This window comes from Tachysurus fulvidraco, chromosome 1 (genome assembly GCF_022655615.1).
Source record: "Tachysurus fulvidraco isolate hzauxx_2018 chromosome 1, HZAU_PFXX_2.0, whole genome shotgun sequence".
Lineage (NCBI taxonomy): Eukaryota > Metazoa > Chordata > Actinopteri > Siluriformes > Bagridae > Tachysurus > Tachysurus fulvidraco.
Window position 1 is genome coordinate 6,515,223 of NC_062518.1, and position 23,298 is coordinate 6,538,520.

Sequence of the window (23,298 nt, forward strand, 5' to 3'; positions counted from 1 at the left end):
GTCAACTGAGAAAGAAAGTGGGAGTTGGTCTCACTTGGAAAGTAAAGTTGAATGGTGGACGGAGGTTTTCTGCCTTCTCCATGGCGAGGTTGGCTTTGAGCTCCCATTGCGATGGACTGGAATCTCTACAAAGACAAATAGAGACAATTTCATTACTCGTACAGAACATCTGGTAGACCATTGAGCTCTGATTTAGATTTACAGACAATCACACCCACTTGCACATACTCTGACTGACCTTGTGAAGAGCAGGTCGGCCTCGTATCTCAGCGTGTAGAAGATGTCATTTATGTTGTCTTGAAAAGCCACTTCTTCTCCATCACTGTACAGAGACAAGGACGAGGAATATGTGGTTACTCTTCTCTTCTCCATTAATATTCATTAGTTTCACATTTCTCCAATGTTCACTCATCAGTTTTTGGAAATAATAGTTCACATCTACAGCCATTACTACAGACTCGGAGTGATGCCAGACTGAAATGTTTTAGTAAAACAGTCACTGGGAACAGTCAAGTGACACTTACAGTAGTCACATGTGAAAATTCTTGAAGTTTTTAAGGTTTTTCACAATGATGGGGGAGAAGACATTCCTCTCTCTCTCTCTCTCTCTCTCTCTCTCTCTCTCTCTCTCTCTCTCTCTCTCTCTCTCTCTCTCTCTCTCTCTCACTCTCTCTCTCTCACACACACTCACACAGTCAGCATTGGTAGAATTCTAAAGAACATGATGCTTTGCAATGATTTTATATCAAATATAATATACAATGGAAAGTCATCTGCTTAGTAACTATACACCCATAATCCATGATCATTTGCAGGCTATGCTTTGTTTTTTTCTGTAATCTGTGATTGGATCAGACCACGCAAATATAATTGGGAAAAGGCTATAAATAGCTTTTATAAAAAGTCTCATCTTAGAGGAAGTGATTGCAAAGATCTTGGACATGTTTTGGGGTCTTGGGAAGTACGATTCATAATGATGTCAGATTTAATAAAACAGAAGGAGGTTTTGGTTTTCTGGGCAGTAAGACGATATTCTGAAGCTGTAGCATTTAAACTAATTCAGCTTCCGTGGGGTCAGTAAGTCAAATTAAACCTAGCCCCTTCTAGCTAGCATTCTAAAAGAGCCAATAACATAATTCAAAATTTGGCAGTGCCAAACCACCTATTTCCTTAAGACTCTGTAATTTTCAAAAATGGATATCCTCGTCCTTTCCAAATAATATTTTACCAAAAAAGCAGGCATGGAGGAGATAATAGAGAAAGCCATAATAAACAATGGAGGAATATGAAATGTCTGGAAACAATAGAATTGTCTACAGGCAACACTTTGACACATAAACTATCTAATAGGTAATATATTTATTCAATGGTGGTCATGATTAAATATTTACTATGAACAACAACTGCATTTTATTTTATCAATTTAATTTACTTTTTTTTTTTTAAAGTAGTACCACACTAGACAGGACAAAAGGGCACTGCTGAGTTTTAAAGACTTTTAAGAAGTTTTTTACCTTCCAGCTGCCAGAAGGACCCGAACATGGTCCAGCAATACTGAGCTAATAAATTCGAACTCCAAACGGAAAGTGACCTGGAGAAGAAAAGAAAAAGAGAAAGAAAGAACAGATTGACATTTAAATCACATAAGCAGGTAGGTTAAATCTGATATGTCTAGATCTGGTCATAAATATGATTTTATCACTGCTGCAAAAAGTCTGCCCAATCACCCTCAGCGAGCTCACAGTGATTACACATGAGTGAGTTTTTATGTCTCCTAAGGTCGGGGGGAAATATTCCCCATTGTATAGAAACGCTTCCAACAGCAACAGTGCAAGCTTTCACACAGGGTTTAGTAGAAGTCTTCAATAATCTGCTGTAAGTCTATGGCCTCAAAGTAAAGCGTCTACAGGCTCCAAAGCACAGCCTCACAGATGCTTCACTGACAACCAACACAGACACACACACGCACACATAAGCACACACACATAAGCACACACACATAAGCACACACACACACACACACACACACACACACACACACACACACACACACACACACACACACACACACACACACACACACACACACACACAAGAATGGAGTAATCAGAAACTGTACACTGGGAAAAGTTCTTGTGTAGAGTAGGAAAGGATGGAGTGAAAATATTACAACATGAGCCTAGCTTGTTATTTGCTACACAATATAAGATTTCAATTTCAAAGCAAGCACCACTGACAATAATAAAATTAGAATCTTTCAAAATAAATATAAAGAAAAATGATTCAACGTTGTGACATACATAACATGCAGAATGTGTGTGATGATGTCTCTTCTTGCTAGCCAGGTGAAGCAGCTAATAATAAAAGCAGTTATTGCTAACATTAAATGCTGCCAAATTGCCAAATTTATATATATAATGAACATTTGCATGCATGAATGCTACTGCACTTGTTTTACATATGAATAGTGAAAATAGTCTATTAAACAAAAGCGAGGATGCACAGAAGTTTCACATTCTGTTTTAACAGCAAAAATAATATATATATATATATATATATATATATATATATATATATATATATATATATATATATTATTTTTGCTGTTAAAATATATATATATAAATAAAATGGTCAACATGTAACGCTCAATGTGATGGCTGCATTAAATAAGTATCCAAAAGAAGCCAAACAACTTGTTTACTGGAAAGAAGAAAAAAAAAATACTTGAGTTAAGCTTCATTTGGAAAGGAGATGATAAAAGGTGTTAGAAGGACCTGATACTATGTAATCTACTTAAACATGACTTTAGAAGTCCACAATATTCCCAATAGGCTGTCAGTTGTAAATTCAGTCAAAAGATCATACTGAAATCCAGCATAGTTTTAGTCCTGAGGCTAACTAGCTAGCTAATTTGGTATTTGCAAATGTGTGACAAATGACAATAAGAGAACAGCAAAGCAAAAGAGCTAATAAATTGTTTTCTATTGGGTAATAATTAAGAGCATATATGTAGGTAAACGTCACTTAGCTGAACTTGGCACTAAGTGTGTCACATCCTATCAAAACCAATTGCATTTTTTAATCAGATGCAGTCTGTTAACAAAGAACCCATAAGCAATTTAATGAGTAAAAATGAACTGCCCATTTCTTTCTTTTCCTATACACCAACACAGGACACTGAGGAAAAATAAATACTAATGCTAAATTGTTGTCTTTTAAGGCAAATACACCCAGAGGAGAATTGTAATATGGTCTGGAATACCACAACAACCAATGCACCATGATGTCCATAACCTTGTCAATGTGAAAGACTCCTGCAGTAAAACTGCTAGTGTTTATTGCATCCTATCCCAGTCTGAACACCGCTTATGGGTACAGCAAACCACCTAAAGCGGCCCTAAATCCCATATCCTCTAATCACATCCCTCAGCACTGATAGTCTTAACACAGACTATACACAGACCCACCTGATAATAGCAGCACTCAGCTCTAACCACTAGACATCTCTGAAAAACCCACAGGCATCTGTATCTGCAGAGAATATACTGTAGGAGACTATTTTCCTTATAGTTTTTCCTCTTAAAATGTCGTAGGGAAGGACATTCTGAAAGATTTCTTTAGCATGGCTCAATGAAAGAAGAGGATTCTGGGTAACTATTCTGTCACCACTATGTGGAAAAAGGATCGTGCCTGGAAAAAGTGGCAGAAGTGGTGCGGCTACGAGGCTTCTTTCTGCCTCCTGGTGCTGTCCAGGAAAGGAATGGAAACTTTTTGTCTCGATCAAGGTTGCCAGGTTTTTCTTGAGTATAGTTCTTAGGGGATGAGTTTTTTCAGCCGAATCTAGACCACCCGCTTTAGAACAAAAAACTTGTCTTTATGCCTGAAAAAAGTCAGGTGGTGGAAAATACACTTTCACTTGCAATGTGATGTAGAATAAAAAAAAAAAGCAAGGCACAATATTAAAAATGTATCATTTTTTAACGTACAAATACAATGAATAATGGTAGTAGAGTTAATCAAGTTAATTGGCTGTTTTGAAATCTGGGATTAATTGACTACTTACATATAATAGCAATTTGTATTAAGCTTACTACTAGGAATCTGCTAATAGTTGGATTGATTGCTTTAAATTGGCCCCAGTTCTACTGTAAATGAGTGTGTAAGCACGTGTGTGAATACATGATGTCCTGCAATAGAGTTGGGGAACTGACCTGGATGTCTTCCCACTTTATTTTAAGGTGAATATTTGTGGTTAAATTAAGTAGTCAGAATTGTCTGAATAACGGATTTTGTAACTGTTCAACGTCTATATTTAGAAATAATTTTAAGGTCTGAATAGTGATCTGTGCAAATTTGGTATTAACTCATCAGTATGCTCTAGCTGCCTCGTTGCCAAGGAGTTGTGGTGTTTTCAGGTCAGACCTCTGGTTCTTTGCAGTATTTCTGCTGTAAAGAGAGGGAAAGGAGGTGGACAGGGTGAGAGAGACTCACTCTACCAACAGACCATCCTCATTCGTCTAAGTGTGATATCAGGAACAGACCAAAGATTTTGGCAGAGATGTTTGATGTCTTGGTGTAAAGTGAGTGTATACAGGCCTGTCTTGTGTGAGGTCACTAAACCAGAGTGAATCTCCTCAGTTTCACCTTTTGGCTTTAGCTCACACAGCAATAAAAAAGATCTCCATTAGTGGTGTATAGACGTCACATTAACTGGCTGCAGATTTACGTCCCAGCACCAGAAATAATCTGGAGTCAACAGAAATGAATTTAACTGAGTTTTGGGTTTCTACAGGGTTTCTATCTATCTAAGACTTTCAATATATTATGTGTGGTTAGCAAGTTTGTCATTATACAATAGCAATAAAGCAAAAAGTTTATTCACATTGTCCCGACTTACTGACTTACTGACAAATGTAGTCATGTTGTGGGACTCTTTGGTCTTAGCGAACACTTCATTCTTTTATGTGGCCCACACTTCAGCCCAACCTTCACACACACACAACACACACACACACACACACACACACACACACACACACACACACACACACACACACACACACACACACACACACACACACACACACACACACACACAGTTAGCATGCTAATCCTAAGTTGCTTAATAGCACTTCTGTACCCTTGCACCAGTGGGATATGCTTGTTTTTATGTTAACAAATCTTGATTTAGAGCAAAGCCAAAGTAAGTCTTTTTCTGAAGTATTAGCAGGCTAAGAAAATAACCACAGGAACTTTAGAAGAGACATTTGTTGCCACACAGCAACCAAGAGACAGTTCACATATGCAGTACACATGCAAAAAAATCAGAGCTCATAAATCTCACAAGTCAAACATCAACCACTAACTAATGCATGTCCTGTAAATTTCCTGATCAAATGTTCAGCTTTGTTCAAAATATTGCAGAATCAAATCTGCAGGGAAATTATAAAGAATAAAACACAATGAATTGAAGTTAATTATAAGCCTCTTTTTCCTGCCATAGTGGAAATATTACAGACTGAAACAAATCAGTGACACTAGAGACTCCTTCTGTTGGGAGTTCAACACTACTGTCTTAATGAATTTATTTCAGCACCAAAAAAAAAAAAAAAAAGACTCCAAAGCTCTAGCTCAGATCTCTAGATCTGGAACGTTGACTTTGTTTTAGAGTAAATAAAAATCTGGTGGATATTTCAGGAGGTTAAATCCATAAGCCATAACATTTTTAAAGTAAACACTTACCTGTGTTTTAGCTCTCATGAAAGGAGCACCGACATCACAGTACTTCTCATTTCTAAACTTGTCTCCACTGCGACAGTCAATCTGTGTGTCTGAATTATCCTGTAAGAAGAATTGTAACACCACTTTAAAATGTTTTTGTATTTACAGTTAAGTGCATTTCTTTGCATTTCATCTTTCTTATTTCCGGGTAAATAACTAAAAATAAAATAATATACTTTTTTTTAAATTAATATACATTTATATTAATATTACTCCTGTGACTTTCACTTTTATTAAAATTGATTAAGCCTGTAATGCTTTTCTACTACAACTCTCCTATGACCTAAATATTGCACAGTTGAGCAAAAGAAACTGTTCTGTCTGCTTTATAATTTTCTTGAATGAGTCTCATTAAGTTGTCAATAAAAAAACATCACATAACCTAAAAAGATCTAAAAAGTATATATGTTTGCAGGAACCTTTATTTAGGAATGAAAGGAACATAATCTTAAACATCGCTGAATACATGTATAACTTCAAATTGGTCCCTTTACTTTTGCTATTCTTTCACTTATTTTAAATTTTTTCAGTCCTAACTCTCTCAAGACAATGGGCTATGTTCATATTCTGTTTCATAGCTTTATTCCTTTATGGTGTCATACCTTCACTATAAGAGTGGAGAACTGTAGATTTCTGGAGTATGAGATGTTAAGTTGGGCTCCATAAGCATTTTCTCCTCGGTTCTCCAAACGAACATCCACGACCATTTTCTTTCTGGATGCCTCTATCACACGTTCGCTATCTTCAGGTTCAGTTTGTCTAAGACACAATGCACTGCTCACTCGAAACACCTGTCCACAGAACTGCCTAATATAGAGCAAAGATGGAGTTTTTTTTGGAATTGCTATGCTTTGTACATCTGTGGTTTTGTGTGTGTGTGTGTGTGTGTGTGTGTGTGTGTGTGTGTGTGTGTGTGTGTGTGTGTGTGTGTGTGTGTGTGTGTGTATGTGTGATGTGACCGTACTTGCGGCTGATCAGGTCCGTCTGTGATTGTAGCACCAGGTCTGGAACACAGTGATCATCCTCATCACAGCCATTCCAGAATGGAAGCTGCAGTAAAAATGCAAATGCAGTGGCTTATTTAACATAAACCATCATTACACTAGAATAAGACCTGTCAGTGAATTCAGACATCATAACATTTCATGCAGATTGCAAGAGTTAGAGAGTGCAGGGACTAACCTGGGTTCTGACGGTAGTTGGCCAGGTATCATCTAGAGTGGGACCAGTGTCCGGATCTTGTAGACCTGTTTCCACTGTAAATATGATGGGTCTGGCATAGTCTGTTGTTTCCTTGAATAATAAGAAATAACATGACTCAAATACACAATGCAACACATCAGTGTTTTGTTTAAAGGATGGAAAATGAATCTTCATGACTTTTTATAGCCAGAAGACTCACAGCTCTTCTGTACTACAAAGTCTGGACTGTAAAGTGGACAGTATGGTGTGAAATATACTGCATGGTTTAGCAGGAGAATCTAGGGTTAATGTAACTACATGAAAAGCAATGTTATCAGCATAATCTATCTAGTTCACCATGCTGTAATGGTATAGAGAGTGTGTCAAAGGCAGGAACGTACCATTACGTGGAAGTAGATGTTTTCACAGTTCTCCTCTCCAGGAAGCATAGAAAGATTTTGTGGCTGCTGCCGGTCTAGATCATCCATCACTGCACGAGGGTTAAACCGCTTCTCCTCAATAAAAGTATTGTACCAAAGACCTAGACAGAAATGGAGACCAAGAGAATTCGTTCCTTTACTAAGTATGCAGTCAGATCAGTGCTTTCACTACATTTTTACATTTCTCTATAATCATATATTTCAGTTTAAAGTTTTAAACTGCATTTTAAAAAAAGAACCAAACAGCATCAATCAATTGACCCCAAAAAATTGCTAATAAATCTGATTTACAAACACAGATTTGTCATTTGTCAGCACAAATGAGCCTTAAGGTATCACGCTGTAATCTGTTGCTCTATATACTTTGTAATTATCATGTGAGTAGTAGGAATGAAAGCTTTTACCATTTAGCAGAGTTGTTATCATGCTTGAGTGTGCTTTGAGGTAGATTGGTTTCCATTATTAGAAGTGTATTGTGCAGTCTTGTGCCGTTTACAAAGATTTGCTCACAATCACTGTTGGCCTGTGGAGTTCTCTGTAGACTCATGTAGTGCTGAGTGGTCTCGTTTATCATTACCGTTTTGTTTACCAGTTGTACATGGTTGAATCAATAATAAAGCCACTTGACATGACTTCACTTTTATGAATTTATACCTTTCCATTGTTTCCTTGTTGAGCAACAAATTCCAAGCTAAACTTTCACTTAAGTGTTTATTAATCAAGTAAATGCACTTTTACATAATAAATAATTTGGACACTTCTGCCTCTATTTCTTCTATAGTGGACACAAATACACATTCAATACTGGTTAAGCTCTCCAGCATCCCGCTTACATTTACAACATTTCCCACATGCTGCATGACTTCTACAATTGGATCCACACTTAGATCCTTTTGATCTCTGAACTTTGTTAAGATTATCTCCAGGGTCTGAATTCTTTCCACCTACTACAGTTTCATAGACTGTCCTCCTACCACAAGCAGAACTTAAAAGCACATACAAAACAATAATTTGTACTGTATATGTATCATCATTATTTCTGTTTCATCATTAGCAAGCTAAATAGGTCTGTCTATGGCTGAGCCGATGAGCTCTATAGAAATTACAGAGCACAACAATGTATTTTATGGCTATAATAAGTTTGATTTAAGGGCCACTAGAGATGGTATGAATATAACTCAAGAGACCTGAAACTTGGGAGTTTAAAGTCTTAAATTCAGACTTAAAATGAATCCTTTTACTGACACATGATATACTGTAAAACCTTTGCTGCTTATGGAGTAAATACTATTTATGTACAGTATTTGCTAAATGAAGTGTCTGCTTGTTGGCAGTTTCAGGGACTACATGGAGAATCTGTTTATCTTGATATTAAATAGATAGCTGTCTGTTTTTCTGCTTAGAGTTAATAATTCTATAATACATAACAATGGTTTCTTTAAAAAAAGATTCCATGATGCAAGGATGCAGATTAAAATCAGATAAGGAGAACGGCACTAAAGATAATACACTAAATCTACAGTGATTGAAACTCATTTATTTCAATTCAAAGCAGACTACAAAGGCTTACTTCGAAGTCGCCCAAGCCCTTCTGTGAATCTGAAGATAATAAGCATTAGACAATATATCGGTGGAGAACAACCCAAACAAGATGTGTTGCACAATTTACTGCCCTGACTTTCCATTACATGCCAAATGTGACTTCTCTCTGTGACCATTTCTTTGTCTCAGACTACTGACGAATGTGATGGGGATGCTCAGAGGTCATACCGGTTAACCCAAACCACATGTCGCTTTTGACCTGAGGTTAAAATTTGATTGTTTCTTCACATACTTTGCAGAAAATTTGTGATCAGAATTTAAGTGTCAGTCTGGTTGTGGGCCTCACAGGTCGTAATCATCTCAGCGCTATGGTGAGCAGACTTGCCTTGGAGAAACAAGTGTGTTTTCTCACTGTCCTGTTGCAGTATGCACTGTACTGTTAGTATCTGACTTCACTAAGACAAGATAATTGACTTCCTGGATTTGGCACAGACAGTAGCAGAGAGCACTGTGTCTGGAAAGCAAGATCCAAAAGACAAACACTAAAAAAAAATAAGAAAAGCACAGCACAAGAGTGTGTCATCTTCATAAAACCCCACATATATCCAGATGAGATATTTCATTTACAAAAATGTGCTCAAGTAGTACGTATGTGAGACTGAGAAAGCACTTTAACCTAAACAATATGCTGTTCCAGATTTTAATTTAATGCTATACCAAAATCAAAATCATTCTACACTCCAGCTAAATCATCTACAATTCCTAGTTTCACTCCAATCTAACTAATCTGCTTTCCAGTTCAAGGTTTTTATACGCAAAGCCCAAAGCCTGAGTCAACAAAGTGATCATTGATGATCAAAAGCCTACACTGAGTTCAGCCGTTCATCTTCTTCTTGTTATTCATCAAGCCATAAAATGTGGCAAACTCTTCCTAGTAACCCTAGATGAACCGGGAAGATGTGAGGAAGCAGTAATTGTTTAGGTTACTGTCTCCACTAACAGATAATAAAGGATTTCTTGTGAACGTCAATAAAAATAAAGAGCTATTCGAATAGTTACGGCTTTACCATATTTAGTCTGCATGGAAAAGAAAAATGCATGAAAAGAGCTTTTAAAAGTGCACATCTGGGTGACGGTAATATAATTCATATGATGAAAAACAACATTAAAAAGAAATAAAAAACAACAAAAGGATCAACAGTTTTCAATTATTCTATTTTGTCTAATTTAACCCGTGTACAGCTTAAGTAAACAGCACTGCTATCACTTATCTCTTGGACGACGTAATACAGTACTTTTTTCTTAATTTTAGTTACATTTGTAAATATTGACATCTTCAGAACAGTTTATTCTGTGCTTATCTGTACTCAGATCGCATACAACGTGTATATACATTTATGCGTATGTACAGCAAATAACAGGCAATGTTTTTTCTAATATTCAACAGACCTTGCGCCCACTGTAGCCTCAAATCCCTTTCCTTTTCTTGAGTGACCGAGTGGAACCCCATGAAATTGTCTGCTGTTGTAACCCACCCAACTCATATGTTGGATGTATGTTTTTCATATGTTTTGTGCATTCTGAGATGCTCTTTTTCTCATCATGGTTGTAAAGAGTGATTATTTGAGTTATGGTAGCCTCTCTAATCAACAAGGCATTTCCACACACATATGTAAAACTTTCTGTTTTTTTGCACCATTGTATTTAAATTCTAGAGATTTGTTGTGTGCGATTTCCCCCATTCTGAGGGTTGATTTGATGCTCTTGACCTGTATCTCAGTTAATGTATTGTGCTTCTGACTCATGATTGGCTGATTGGATATTTGCATGAATAAGCAGAGTTCTTAAAGTTCTTAACAGTGAGTTTATATACCAAGTCAAAATCATTGTAAGTAAAATCTTGCTTAGCCAATGAAATTCAAACTTATTCTGATATTATTTAGAAATGACTATGAATTATTCAGTAAATGTCATGAGAAAGGTACTGTATATATTTGAGAGTCAACTGGTCCTTGAGTGTTTTTGTATAACTTTGGCATAACGATCCATAATAAAATAAATAACTTTGAGGACTGACCTACTTCCTGTGTGGGTTTGATGAAAGTCCTGGAAGTGAAATTCAGACACACGATAGCCGACATACATGTCACATCCTTTCCACCTCGCCGACAGTCCTTATTGAAGATGTTGACTTTGCTGGGTTCAAATCGGACAGTAGCATGGATGCGGACCACACTGCGAGACCTGAAGCATAAAACGGGAAGAAAATGGGAAATGCACTTTAGCAAAGTTATACTACAATAGTGTTTACAGTATTTTCTTCTGTCTAGGCTACTAAAGCTGTTTATTAAAAAGAAGGAATATGTTGTAGCTGTTATTTGTACCAACACTATCACCTGGGTAAAATGGTTCAGATCAAGGTGCACAAAACTCTAAAAAAAAAAATAAAATAAATAAAAAATCACAACATAAAATGAAATCAACACAAATTATGACAACACAAATGTGTTTAGGACAGATATTTCAGTTGTAAAACTGCTGTTTTAATCTATAACGCTAGAACCAGGATTATCACTTTCTGTCATCATGAGGAACATTTCTATTTTCTGTTTCCCCAAATGTTGTGGTGATTTCAGATGTTTTGTGATGTGGTCATCTTTGGCCAAAGTAAAGATTAGATATAATGAAGGAATAATTTTCAAGCACAGATTCACTGACCAGAGGAGCACAGCGGCACCGAGGGAACCAACAGCCAGATCCACCAGTCCATCGCCATTCATGTCCATCTTCCCATGGATACTCCTGCCAAAATACTGCATACCAGGAGCAAGCTCAGCTGCACTGATTCTCTACGAGAGAAAAAGAGACATACTGTAAATATATTTTCTTCAAATATATGTATATTGGAGCATTTCAAATATATTTAGAAAAGAAAACTTACCTAAGGGTAATGCTCTGATATAAACCTACACAAGCAAGTGTAAACAAAATGTAAAATCTCCAATTCATACCTGTTTATACTTCCTTAGTATCCTGTTTCGCTGACTGTTATAGATGTAAATAGCTCCTCTGTGCTCGTCCTCCAACGGTGCTCCCACTACAAGGTCATTAAAGGAGTCCCCGTTTAGGTCAGATACTGGTGCTAAAGCCGATCCAAACCTTGCATTCTCACTCAGATCAGCAAGCTCCAGCACCCCTTCCAGGATAAAACGGGGCTAGAAGCATACAGAAAATACAGATGAGCCATTATGGGTAAGCGCCAAAACATTTAGACTTTATTATTGCAACGTCCTCATGAAAGGGAAATGTGCAAACTATGTGCTCCAAGTGCAAACTATCCTGAAACATTATACTAGGTTTCAATACTTTGTGCACAGATCTGTTAGTGGGAAACCTATTAACATACCAAAACTGACAAGGTCAAATCCATAAAATGTGTCTGTATTATCACTTAAGTGGCTCAGTCCCTAGCGTGTGTGTCTATAGTGAAGTCAGTGAGATGATATCCACAGTGCCTTTAAAATCAATTAGTATCCCATGAGATGGAAAAGCTTGAAGGAGAGGTGCAATTCCTCATAGCATAAACACTACATGTCAGCCAAGTATTCAGGAGTTAGCAATTAGGTACATACACCCCTCCTACTGCACAGAATATCATCCCTCTCGCATTTATATACTGCCCTACGACTGCAGGCGCATGAGGTCACTTGTTTTTAGAGGGAGAAATTTGAAGGAGGAAAGGATGGGAAAAAAATGCGAGGAGAAGGGAGTGTGAGCAAGACGAATATAGTAGATGGGAAAGTAGAATAAGTCTGTGGGGTTTAGCTGATATACTGTGTATGTAGAATATAAAGATTAAATAAAGTTATTTTTTTGCATAAAGACAACAATATATCTCTAACTAGTTACCTAAGTGCAAGTCATACAGTAGATGCTTTTAATCTATGTCAAAAGCAATTCATTTTTAGTCCTCAACTGTGCATCTGCCCTTATGGTTTGAAAGATATCCCACAGACAACTGGACTAAATATGAACCATCTCTACTTCAAATCTTTCTTTGGCACGTGCTCTGTCTGTCTTCGGAAATAAACCTGAATTGAATGAAAAATAAAAAGCATGCAACTCTTGTTCACATCCATAGTCACCGGACAGACTTTTCCAGCTATTAGTGAAACTCTCTTGCTTGGCAAGCTGCAGGTAATTATGCTTGAAAGAGCAAATGTTTTCCTACTGAGTTCAATGTGCACTTGAGAGCTTAATGAAGACACGGTATGCCGTTGGCATGAGTCACAAGACGGCAGGTGCCAAGTGCCTGTCTGTGCTGGCACAGATATGAGAGGATACTAACGATGGATTCTAATGAAGAAACACTTTCAAATGGTTCAATTTGTTTTGTTTCCCATCAATAAAGAAATTCTATACCGCGTACTGACCTTTCTTTTTACTATAATAATGGTATTCTATACCCAAACAACACTAATTGTGCAGAGAGGAAAAGTATGCTGCAACTCTGCAATCCTCCACAGACATGCATGTGTAAACAGAGTCAAAGCAATGTTGTGTGTTTACCTGCTCGGTAATGCGGTAGATGTACACTTTGCCCCTTTCCCAGCCTCCACTGAAGAACATTGGTGCAGCAACAAGTAGGTTATCAGTGACTCCATCTCCATCGATGTCCAACGCAGCGATCTCACTGCCATAGTATGAGCCGATCTGCACAAAGTCAAGGGGTCAGTGCTGGAATGTGGGAACCCACAGAACTATACACACAGCAGCCACAAACTTTATATTTCTATGTTAATTCCTACATATAAAAGACAGTCCCTTGAATGATTTGCACACTTAAGCAAATGATTCTTGAAGTGTGTGTGTGTGTGTGTGTGTGTGTGTGTGTGTGTGTGTGTGTGTGTGTGTGTGTGTGTGTGTGTGTGTGTGTGTGTGTGTGTGTGTGAGAGTGCGTATGCATTTATCACTTCATGAGGATCCAGTGTCCCTCATAAAGTTTTCAATGGAAAGAGTTTGTGCCTGTGAGTTTAGAGGGAATGGGGGGTTGCAGGGTCCTTATACAGTATCCAGGCAGACCAAACTAAACATCCTCACCCGGACTGGAATATATGACAATTTTGACATTTGATGAGTTTTGGGTTTAACAAAAACTAAAAGAGAAAAAAGGTTACTGAGGTTGAGGATAGTGTTACATTTAGGTGTAAAATTACATATCAATTAATTGATATGTACTGCATTAATGATTAGGTCAGTGGAAGGTCCTCACAAAGATAGTAAGACAAATGTGTGTATGTGTGTATGCGCATGTGTGGACACTTGTACTGTATGTGTAACTTTGTCTGCTTTACATTATGGGCTGTGATTGGAGGCATATGGGATGTGTTCTTGTGCAGTCTAGGCTACATGTTGTTTCCCAAATAAGAGCTAAAGGCGATTGGAATAACAATTTAAAATTTTCATGCTAAACACAGAACATTATCCTTTGCTACTGCACCATTACTTGTCTTCAATGGTTCCAATTTTGACTTTGCTTTTTATTCCATAAGAATTGTTAATGCATCTGTTACTCTCAATATATATAAAGTCTTATGCACAAGACTAAATAAGATTTATTCCTACACATGCCATCTTTAATAAAGACTGCTTATATATGGTTTGATGTCAGGTTAATATAACACTATTCAAGTAACATATGACACATAAAACACAAGCTGACATACTAAGCTTGTGTTGTATAACACTTTCCTGTCTGACTAATTAGAACATCATGGCCGCTATATTTGTCGGTCAGTGTGCTTCTGGTATGTCAAGGTCACATAATGGTGATGCCGTGACATAAACCGAACTGAATTTTTCCTGTGAGACTGGGTCGTAAAGACCAGCTGTATACATACCACCATTACACCCTTAAAGGTTTAACTGTGATTAACTACATGGTGAGTACAGTTTTAGTAAAAATGAGTCTCATTATTATGCTTCTGAATGAATTATGCATATTTATAATATAATAAGTATATTTGTGTATTAAGTATTTTTAAAAGTTTATGTAGGTTTTTAGAAGATTTCACTGAGAAAGATGTCAGATTTCTACAATAGAGATACAGTTACCATATTTGAAACGTATTGCTATTTAATGATATTTTTATTTTACTGATTAATTTTTTTTTAGTGTTGATAGACAACATAGAATCTGAGAGTTAAATAGTAAGTAGGTAGAAAGTAGCTTAATACTAATAGAAAAAGGATCTAATGTTTGCTTTGATTGTCTAACTGGCACAGGACATAATAGAATATATAAGGTAGTCAGGTCATATTGGCTAGGTTATACTGGAAAAAAAAAACAGACCCTTGATTTGTCCTTTTTTTTACATAATCAATAGTTTATATTTTTTTAGGAAAAGTCAATAGTATACACAAATAACTCCAGACTTCCAAAGGCTAAGAAAGCAAGAAATGGCATATAATAATATATCAATCCTAAGACATTCCAAATATTCCCAATCTTTATAACAATTGTCTATGTAAATTTATATGTAGGTTTAGGCAAAAAAAATCTAGTTTATGTGTTTGTGAGACAGACTTCTACCTGATGTCCTTTCAGTGAATGCAGGATGGTAAGCTCTCCAGAGTTCTTCAGGGTGAAGACGATCACTTTGCCCGTGTGGTTAAAACGCGGGGCTCCGGCCACATACAGCTGCCCACTTCGTGCCAACACCACTGAGGTCACTGTGTATCCTAAAACAATGATGGAAAAAAAACATCATTACCAATATAATCCAATATAATACATCCATGAAATCCACAGAAATATACTTTCTGTTGGCTAAACAAAAGCGTATAGTGAGGTCAGTATAGAAATTTATTGTAGTATTTAAAAATAATGTGTATTAATCCAATAGAGAAAATCCAATGGCAAAATGTATAAACTATTGAGCTGTAAAAGCATTGCTAGAGAACATAGTTCCAAGTTTCTGTAAACTCAGTTAGAACTCTGTAATCATTCTCTCATCAGTGACAGTCTGGCACACAGAGATCTGGAAAAGATGGGGCATTTACACTTGTGAAAATGAGTGGGTACACTAGCCTTCACTGCCAGCTGAAAGAGAGAGAGAGAGAGTGAGAGAGAGAGAGAGAGAGAGAGAGAGTGAGAGACAGAGAGAGAGAGAGAGAGAGAGAGAGAGAGAGAGAGAGAGAGAGAGAGAGAGAGAGAGAGCGAGAGAGAGATGTTGTCTGTAGAAGGTACTGTAGCAGAATTTATGTACAGAGGTGGATGCAGTTATCAGTGATGAAACTATAGAAAGAAGCAAGAAAAAGAAAGACTGAGTGAAGAGGAATAATTATAAATGAGGTAGTTTAACTGTGATTGCTTTATTTGATTTCATGTTATGAATTTAAATGCAAAACTACCACCAGATATATAACTAAAGCAGTGACTGAGTGGCATGTGAAATTCAATTGTGGGTCCAGTGATTGGGAAAAGGTGGATTGTTTACTCTACCATCAGTTTTCCACAAAATGCCTTTGTAGGAGAAAGTAGAATTGGAAACATTTAGGAACAATCAAGGCACAAATTACACAGAAGGACAGATGACAGAACTGTATGTTATCCAGGCTATTTTTGGTTTATTTTGGACTGGAACAATACAACTCTGTTTGATTTTCATAGAGAAAAAAAAGAATTATGAGCTTATTATTGTCCCAGCTTATAGTTTAATGATTATACACTATTCAGTAACTGCATTACAACTAACAGGAACTGTATGTAATTACAATGCTGATTTTTTTTTTTTACTTTATATATTTGCACAAAATTCAATACATTATTCCGTTTGGGAATTCTTAGTTTTTATAACAAATTCTTCCAGAAAAATAATTACACATAAAAAAAAATGTTACAAATATATTTACATGCCACAAAATGCAAGCAAGTACATTTAACCCAATTATTAATTAGAATTATAGTACTGAATTAAGTGTAAGTAATAAAATAATAAGCTAAAAATAAAAAAAAAGGAAAAGGTTGTATTGACTGTTTTGACTATAGTGAAAGTTGAAATTTCGATTGGGTATGCACTTTCCAAAGCAGCTTACAAAACAGAGAGAACATGATTCAAATACAGAGCTGAACAGTTGAGCCTTAGAGGTTTCCCTAAGGGCCCAACAATGGTTTTCACTGACAGCCATGGGATTTAACTGTTCCAGTTACTAGAACTTTATCCCCCATGCCATTACAGCCCACACTAGTAATTTAGGCAGTGCATTATATAGCTGAGTCAGTGGTCATGGCAGGCTACAGAAGAGAGAATACCTTACCCAAATAAGCTCCATGATTCTTCAGCTCTTCAGGGAACTCCTGTGCATAGGAGGACTTGAGTGGAACCACTTTACCGTGCCGGGTCTCCTTTAACACAGCACCATTCCAGTCGTAAGCCCCGACGGCCCCAACAAGAATCCCATCCTGCAAGCACACCATGACATCAACTTTAGAAAACCACCTACAGTACATGCTTTCTGTTTTCTCAACAATCATGCCACTGAACCATGATTTTTGACAGAGTGGAAGCATCCATTTTGCATTTGAGCTGCCAGTTGCAAATTTTAATGACTAAGTGTGTAATCTAATTTGCTGTAATTACAGTATTTGCTATTAAAGGCCCACTCATAGACCTTTAGTCAGATTCTTTAGTCAAACTGCTAATCCAATAGCTATAGGACTGCTTGCCATTATAAAGTATTATGAAGGTCATAAAATAATTCTTCCCTGACATTCCCAAACATATTTCACAATCTTTGTGCTGCCGTATGCCATGCATGAGGTCTCAGAAACAGCAAAGATCAACTGGCTGCAGGGCCACTGCACATTTTCCAGTGGTTTCTGCATAGCGCAGCACCACAAATACCCTGTAACCCACTGGAACAGTTTCTAAATCAATATTAGAGTGATCCAATAACTCCCACTTATTCCAGGACATAATTCTTGGAAAGGTCATGCATGTGTGTTGAAGACTATTGCCATGGAAACTGTGCAAACTCAAACCAATTTGTATTTGTAGTGAGATGTGAATACACATTTATTTCACAGAGGAGAAGAATGCAAACTCTAAATGCAATCCATGCATAATGCCATGATTAGAATAGTCAGAGTGCCTACAATGGGTATATAAGATGATAGAACTTGATCTGTTGGGATTATTGTTTGAGCTTTTTAAGTAAAGAAAATTACAAAAACATTAACATGAATGTGAGTCCCCATAAGATGCATTTAGCATTCATTAATTCAATAATTTATGGCTTTGGGGCAAAAAACATGATTAAAAAATGCTGTATGGATGCTGTATCCTATTAAATGAGTTGGAATTAAGATGAGACTCGGTAAGGCTCAGAACAAACAGTATTTTATAAATTACATTGTAATTATACCCTGGATGTGATATATCATTATGATTTTCAAGATTTATCTAATTTTATGAGGCATTCAGATGAAAGTCAGTTGAAATTTCCCATTTTAATTTCCTAACAATGTATCATGGAATATGTGAGAAGGTATTCTCCACTATTGGCTAGATGTTTGGTGTTATTATATAATAAGTGGCATAGTTAACTTTGTGTGACAAATGTTCAACAATGACTAGAAATCTCGCTTGTCAAGTGCAAAAAGTTTTTATAATAAAGATAACTTTTACAGTTCGTCTTGTCCTGTAATGAGTTAAACCGTACTCATTTCACCAATTGCTGAAAAAACATAAATAAGCAATTAAGACCACATGGAACATTGGAATATGTATACCCAGAGCCATATTTTAACAGGCTAGGTCCGTTTCAGTGAAAACCATATCAGCAATTGTCAGACACTTTTTTGCTAGAGCTTCAAGTTTTTCCTATATATTATCCCTCTTGTCAATATTCAGGTTGCTTCTTATTAAGCAAGTGCTATTCCAGGCATTTAGTTTAGAGACGGATGAGATTTCCAGCCTTTCTAGTCTTACCATCTGAAAGTTTTCCTATCTATCTCATTCCCACAAAAATCAAACGATTATATACTAATGATTCCGACAGCAGGTCAGGCCTCATTTAAGGTAACAAATCAGAAAATTGGAGCGATTGCATCAGCACTGTGCCTTAGACAATAACGAAGTTCCAGCTAGCACTGAGATTTGGAAAGACAAACACAACAGGTACAGTCTGGAAAGAGCTTTTGGTTTTTGGATAAATGGCTGATGATGGTTACAGTAGGGAGTGTGGAATTTTCAAGGACAAGCCAGCTGTGTCAACTCACAAGCCAAGCATTCTCAGTATGCTATCAGTTGCAGGCTGAAAAGAAAAATAGACCAGGGGAAAAAACTTTTCTCTCTGTCTCTCTTGTGAAACACTTCCGCTTCTACTTGCTACTATTCCTCCCGTCGGAACAGGAAGCCAGGCTGTTTTATTTACATCTTTTGGAAAGGGGATCGGAACAATCTTTCTCTCTATCTTCAGGGACAGACAGTAGGGAGTCACAGATCATGATGACTTTAAAAAATGTGGAAAACCAGTTTGTATACTAAAGGAATAGAAGAGACCAGACAAACATGGGCAAACAAATAGCTATGCTTACCTCAACAACATGTGTGGAGAAACCAGCCTGAGACATCTGGAGACCAAATGCTGTTCCGTTCTTACTGGTTCCTAGAATTAGAGCCAATAGCAAGCTTAGAGGGAGGTGATGATCTCCTTTACTGGCTTAGAACTCCCTACACAGTATTTCAGCTTACATCTTAGAGTATCTGAAGATGAGTTATGACACAGAACATAATTCAATGTGAAAAGAGAGTGCTTAAGGTTTGCTCTGAGAGATTTACATTGTGACCCACTGTGGAGATGGTGTGAATGTTTTACAGACTGCAGCTTTTCAATGTAGTGTTGATATAAAACATCACAGTGTGCAGTGCCCTTGTAGCTACCCTCCAAACTGAATATCCTCTCCCCCAAAGCGTCGACAATGTCTTTCAAGGCAGCTTCATCAGTCACATTGAAGAAATGCTTATCATCAGGATCAGTGGCAATGTCTTTGATTTCTTTAAGAAAAGCGTTTGCATCAATTCCTCTGCGGTTGTAATAGCCAAGAACCTGGAAAGAAATAGTGTAGAGAGAATAAGAGAAAACTTCCACTCACAGATTATTTGACTGTCTCGAGCCATGGGCAGAGCTGCCCAGTTGTTGACAAGTGATCCTTAGCTGGGATATACAAGACCGAATTATAAGGAAACACCAACTACAATATCTCTGATAAATTAAAGTAAATCCCACATTGCCCAATTTTTAGGATTTTCACTGATTGTAATGTTGTGCAGGAACAAGCTTGTGTCACTATTCACTGACTCCATTGACTACAACAAGCAAAAAGGTGAGCAGATATTGGCCAAACCTTTTTACATTAACAATATGTAAAAAGTGTGTAGCCTTATGCATTTTTGTAGCTTGCTAAACAAATAACTAAAACAAATGCTACTTAGATATGTGCCTTTCATGTTTGATGGAAATCCTACAGTACATAAAGAGCTACTGTGGACCATAGAATGCCACCCCAAGTAAGTCATTAGATCAAATGGACTCCATTGTCAAAGGACTTAGGTATACCCCATCTTCCACCATTGTGCTCTTCAGAGTTAATACAAACTCAACTTCTTTAACTTGGCTGTCTTTAAGGAAGTCATAGACCCTTATATACAGAGGAATAAGCATGTGCCACAAATTATATCAAAGACAGCACCTAAATAATACCTAAACTCATCAGTCCTGTAGTATTTTATGTATTTGGATAGGCACAGTAGGCTATCTTAGCTTTTACAAGTTAGACACCTTTCTGATACAGTACAAATCCCTCTCGTGGAGGTTCTGCATCGACTTAATGGATCTTCAGAGATACAAACTGAGGAGATTAAGATTCCTAAAGGAACTCTAAAGGGTTTTCAGCTTTTCCCTTTAAATGATCTTCGTAAATAGGATTTTATAAAGATACCCAGATCCTAATTTTCCATACTCAGCACCTGTAACTGTTCAAAGAGCCAGATAAAACTTGGCCAAATAGGGACATCATTAACTACCCTAATGGGGTCTAGATTAATTGTTTATCTAAAAGTGAACTCACTTCTTGCAACCTCCTCAATATTTTTTTTAGTTGGCAAATTGTTTATTGAACAATGGTTACATCCAACACCCCAATATATTCTTTGGTTTGCCGATGAAATCTAAAGAACTCTTGAGAAAGACTTATACCGTGTAACCACGTAGCTTATTAAAGTATTTTAGCATTTGGAACATTTTAGTACAAAACTAAACTGTCTGCTGTGGTGTTCTTCATGAAAATTGTAAGAATTCCCACAGAGGAAACCAAAGAGCACTTTAGAGTGCTAGAAAAGATTTCTAAACAATATTGTAAGAGTACCTTCTGAGCTCTAACACAGGATATTGAGAAATCTAGCTGCTTTATGTCAGGATAATTATTAGTGTTGCCTTACACTGACCAAGCTGCTCTGGGCTGCAGTTTGTGTCTCACACAGACAATTTTGTGGTTTAATGAGAAGTACATGTTAAAGAAGTTTTATCCATTATTTGGATTGGAGCCAATCACATTTTATTTAAAAAAAAAAAAAAAAAGGACATTTATTTCAAGGGTATAGATTGTAAAAGAAACATAAAGGTGACTCACAGCAATGGCATATCGAACAATGCCATCTTTCTCACAGTCCTCAATGACCTGCTTCAGGTTGGGGCTGTCATGTGATTCTCCGTCTGTTATAACAATCATGACCTTCTTGGCTCCTCTCCTCCCACCCTGTTTAAAGGCCTGAGATCTATGAATAAGCATGATGGTAACAATCAAATCTTTAGCTGTTTAACAAGTAGAAAATTAGAAATGTAGCCATTACAAAGCAAGTACTGCAGTTTCACATATTCACTACAATTTACATTTAATGTGGGAAGCAACAGTGAATCCTGCAATATATGTTATATAAAATATACTGCATTTATTACATTAAAGGAATTTGTTTGCTTCTTGTGGGTATTTAGCATAACCTCAGCTCCTTATATATGAGTTGATGTTCGTAGTACCGTGCCACACTGATCCCTAATGCAGTGTTGGTCTCCTCTCCACCTCTCTGTTGAATTTGTCGAGCCGCTTTCACCACATCTTCCACTGAGCGGAAATCATTAAGCTGGAACTCAGTCACCACCTTTTCCCCATACTGTACCACACCAACCTACCACACACACACACACACACACACACGCACTTAAGTAGTATATATCTAGTAAATATCTCATGATAAAGTATTTAATATGCATCGTACATAATTGCAGTTGTGCTAAAGTTGTAATTATACAGTATCAAGGATATGTTATCAAGGATATGATAAGACTATCATTATCCTTACAAAATTTCAAAATGCATATTATACCTGGATCTGCCCTGGTCCAATGTAAAATTTCTGCAGGATGTTGATGAGAAAGTCTTGCACTTCATACCATGGATAAATGGAATTAGATCCATCCAGAACAATAACTATATCCATGTAAGTCTCACATCCTGAAAAACAAAAACATTTGCAATCAAGAGACAATTTGCTAATCAGGCTGTTGTGACTCAGGTTTGAGTTTTGTTTAGAAACTAAATACCACCAAGTGGAGAAGCTTTCAAGATGTCAATTTCCATGACATTAAGTATGTGATGGCATTAAAGATTCATTGCTTTTAAATGTTTCAGTAAAGGGAACCTTAATTTTTGATTGCTCACATCTCGAAAATGTCATGGTTAAGTGCTGGTCAGGATCAAAAAGGAATCTAGAAATACAACACAAAGGTCCCCACCCAAAAAAAGGTACCTTTACTAGTTAAGTCAACGTGCAAGAGTTGTGCAGGTGTGCAAAGCTTACTTTGGAAAGCTGGAGCGATGGTGCGTGAGAATTTAAAGCTGGCGTTGACCCTGGAGCAGATACCTGTGCTGTAGTAGGAGCTACCACATTCGTATGACCAGAGAGGACCACATGCCTGAAAAGTAAAGCAAACCAGTCTTCTTCAACCTAATCTCTATCTACCCCAATAATATTGTATGTGAAATTACAAATGATTTTGATAAAAAATCGTTTGATTAGAAGACACTTTTACTAAAAGCCCAGAGTAAGTTGCTGTAGTGTAAATGGAATTAAAATTATAATTAATTTCTAGCGTGTACTAGAAGGAAGCAGCTATGAGCGAAAGTCTTACCAATATAGCTCTTATATGTATTTGACTAGTTGTCTGGTTAGTCGTACCTTTGTTAAAGGTTTCATCGCATCCGTACTTGATCAAATGAAATGTCAGTCAC

At 36.9% G+C, this 23,298-nt stretch overlaps 1 protein-coding gene across 1 annotated transcript in view; it reads right to left on the reverse strand.

Moving 5' to 3' along the window:
• itga11a (integrin, alpha 11a) overlaps positions 1–23,298 on the reverse strand; it is a 47,194-nt gene that overhangs the window by 5,686 nt on the left and 18,210 nt on the right. The window contains exons 5-24 of the mRNA XM_027136922.2: positions 22,868–22,982; positions 22,394–22,521; positions 22,047–22,195; positions 21,643–21,787; positions 19,895–20,060; positions 19,549–19,619; positions 17,268–17,412; positions 15,541–15,689; positions 13,518–13,661; positions 11,960–12,163; positions 11,667–11,797; positions 11,026–11,192; positions 7,368–7,507; positions 6,967–7,077; positions 6,749–6,834; positions 6,387–6,591; positions 5,746–5,844; positions 1,515–1,591; positions 239–322; positions 35–125 (exon numbers count right to left, since the gene is read on the reverse strand). Of these exons, the coding sequence (XP_026992723.2) occupies positions 35–125; positions 239–322; positions 1,515–1,591; positions 5,746–5,844; positions 6,387–6,591; positions 6,749–6,834; positions 6,967–7,077; positions 7,368–7,507; positions 11,026–11,192; positions 11,667–11,797; positions 11,960–12,163; positions 13,518–13,661; positions 15,541–15,689; positions 17,268–17,412; positions 19,549–19,619; positions 19,895–20,060; positions 21,643–21,787; positions 22,047–22,195; positions 22,394–22,521; positions 22,868–22,982 (2,607 nt within the window). The remainder of the gene's footprint in view (positions 1–34; positions 126–238; positions 323–1,514; positions 1,592–5,745; positions 5,845–6,386; positions 6,592–6,748; positions 6,835–6,966; positions 7,078–7,367; positions 7,508–11,025; positions 11,193–11,666; positions 11,798–11,959; positions 12,164–13,517; positions 13,662–15,540; positions 15,690–17,267; positions 17,413–19,548; positions 19,620–19,894; positions 20,061–21,642; positions 21,788–22,046; positions 22,196–22,393; positions 22,522–22,867; positions 22,983–23,298) is intronic.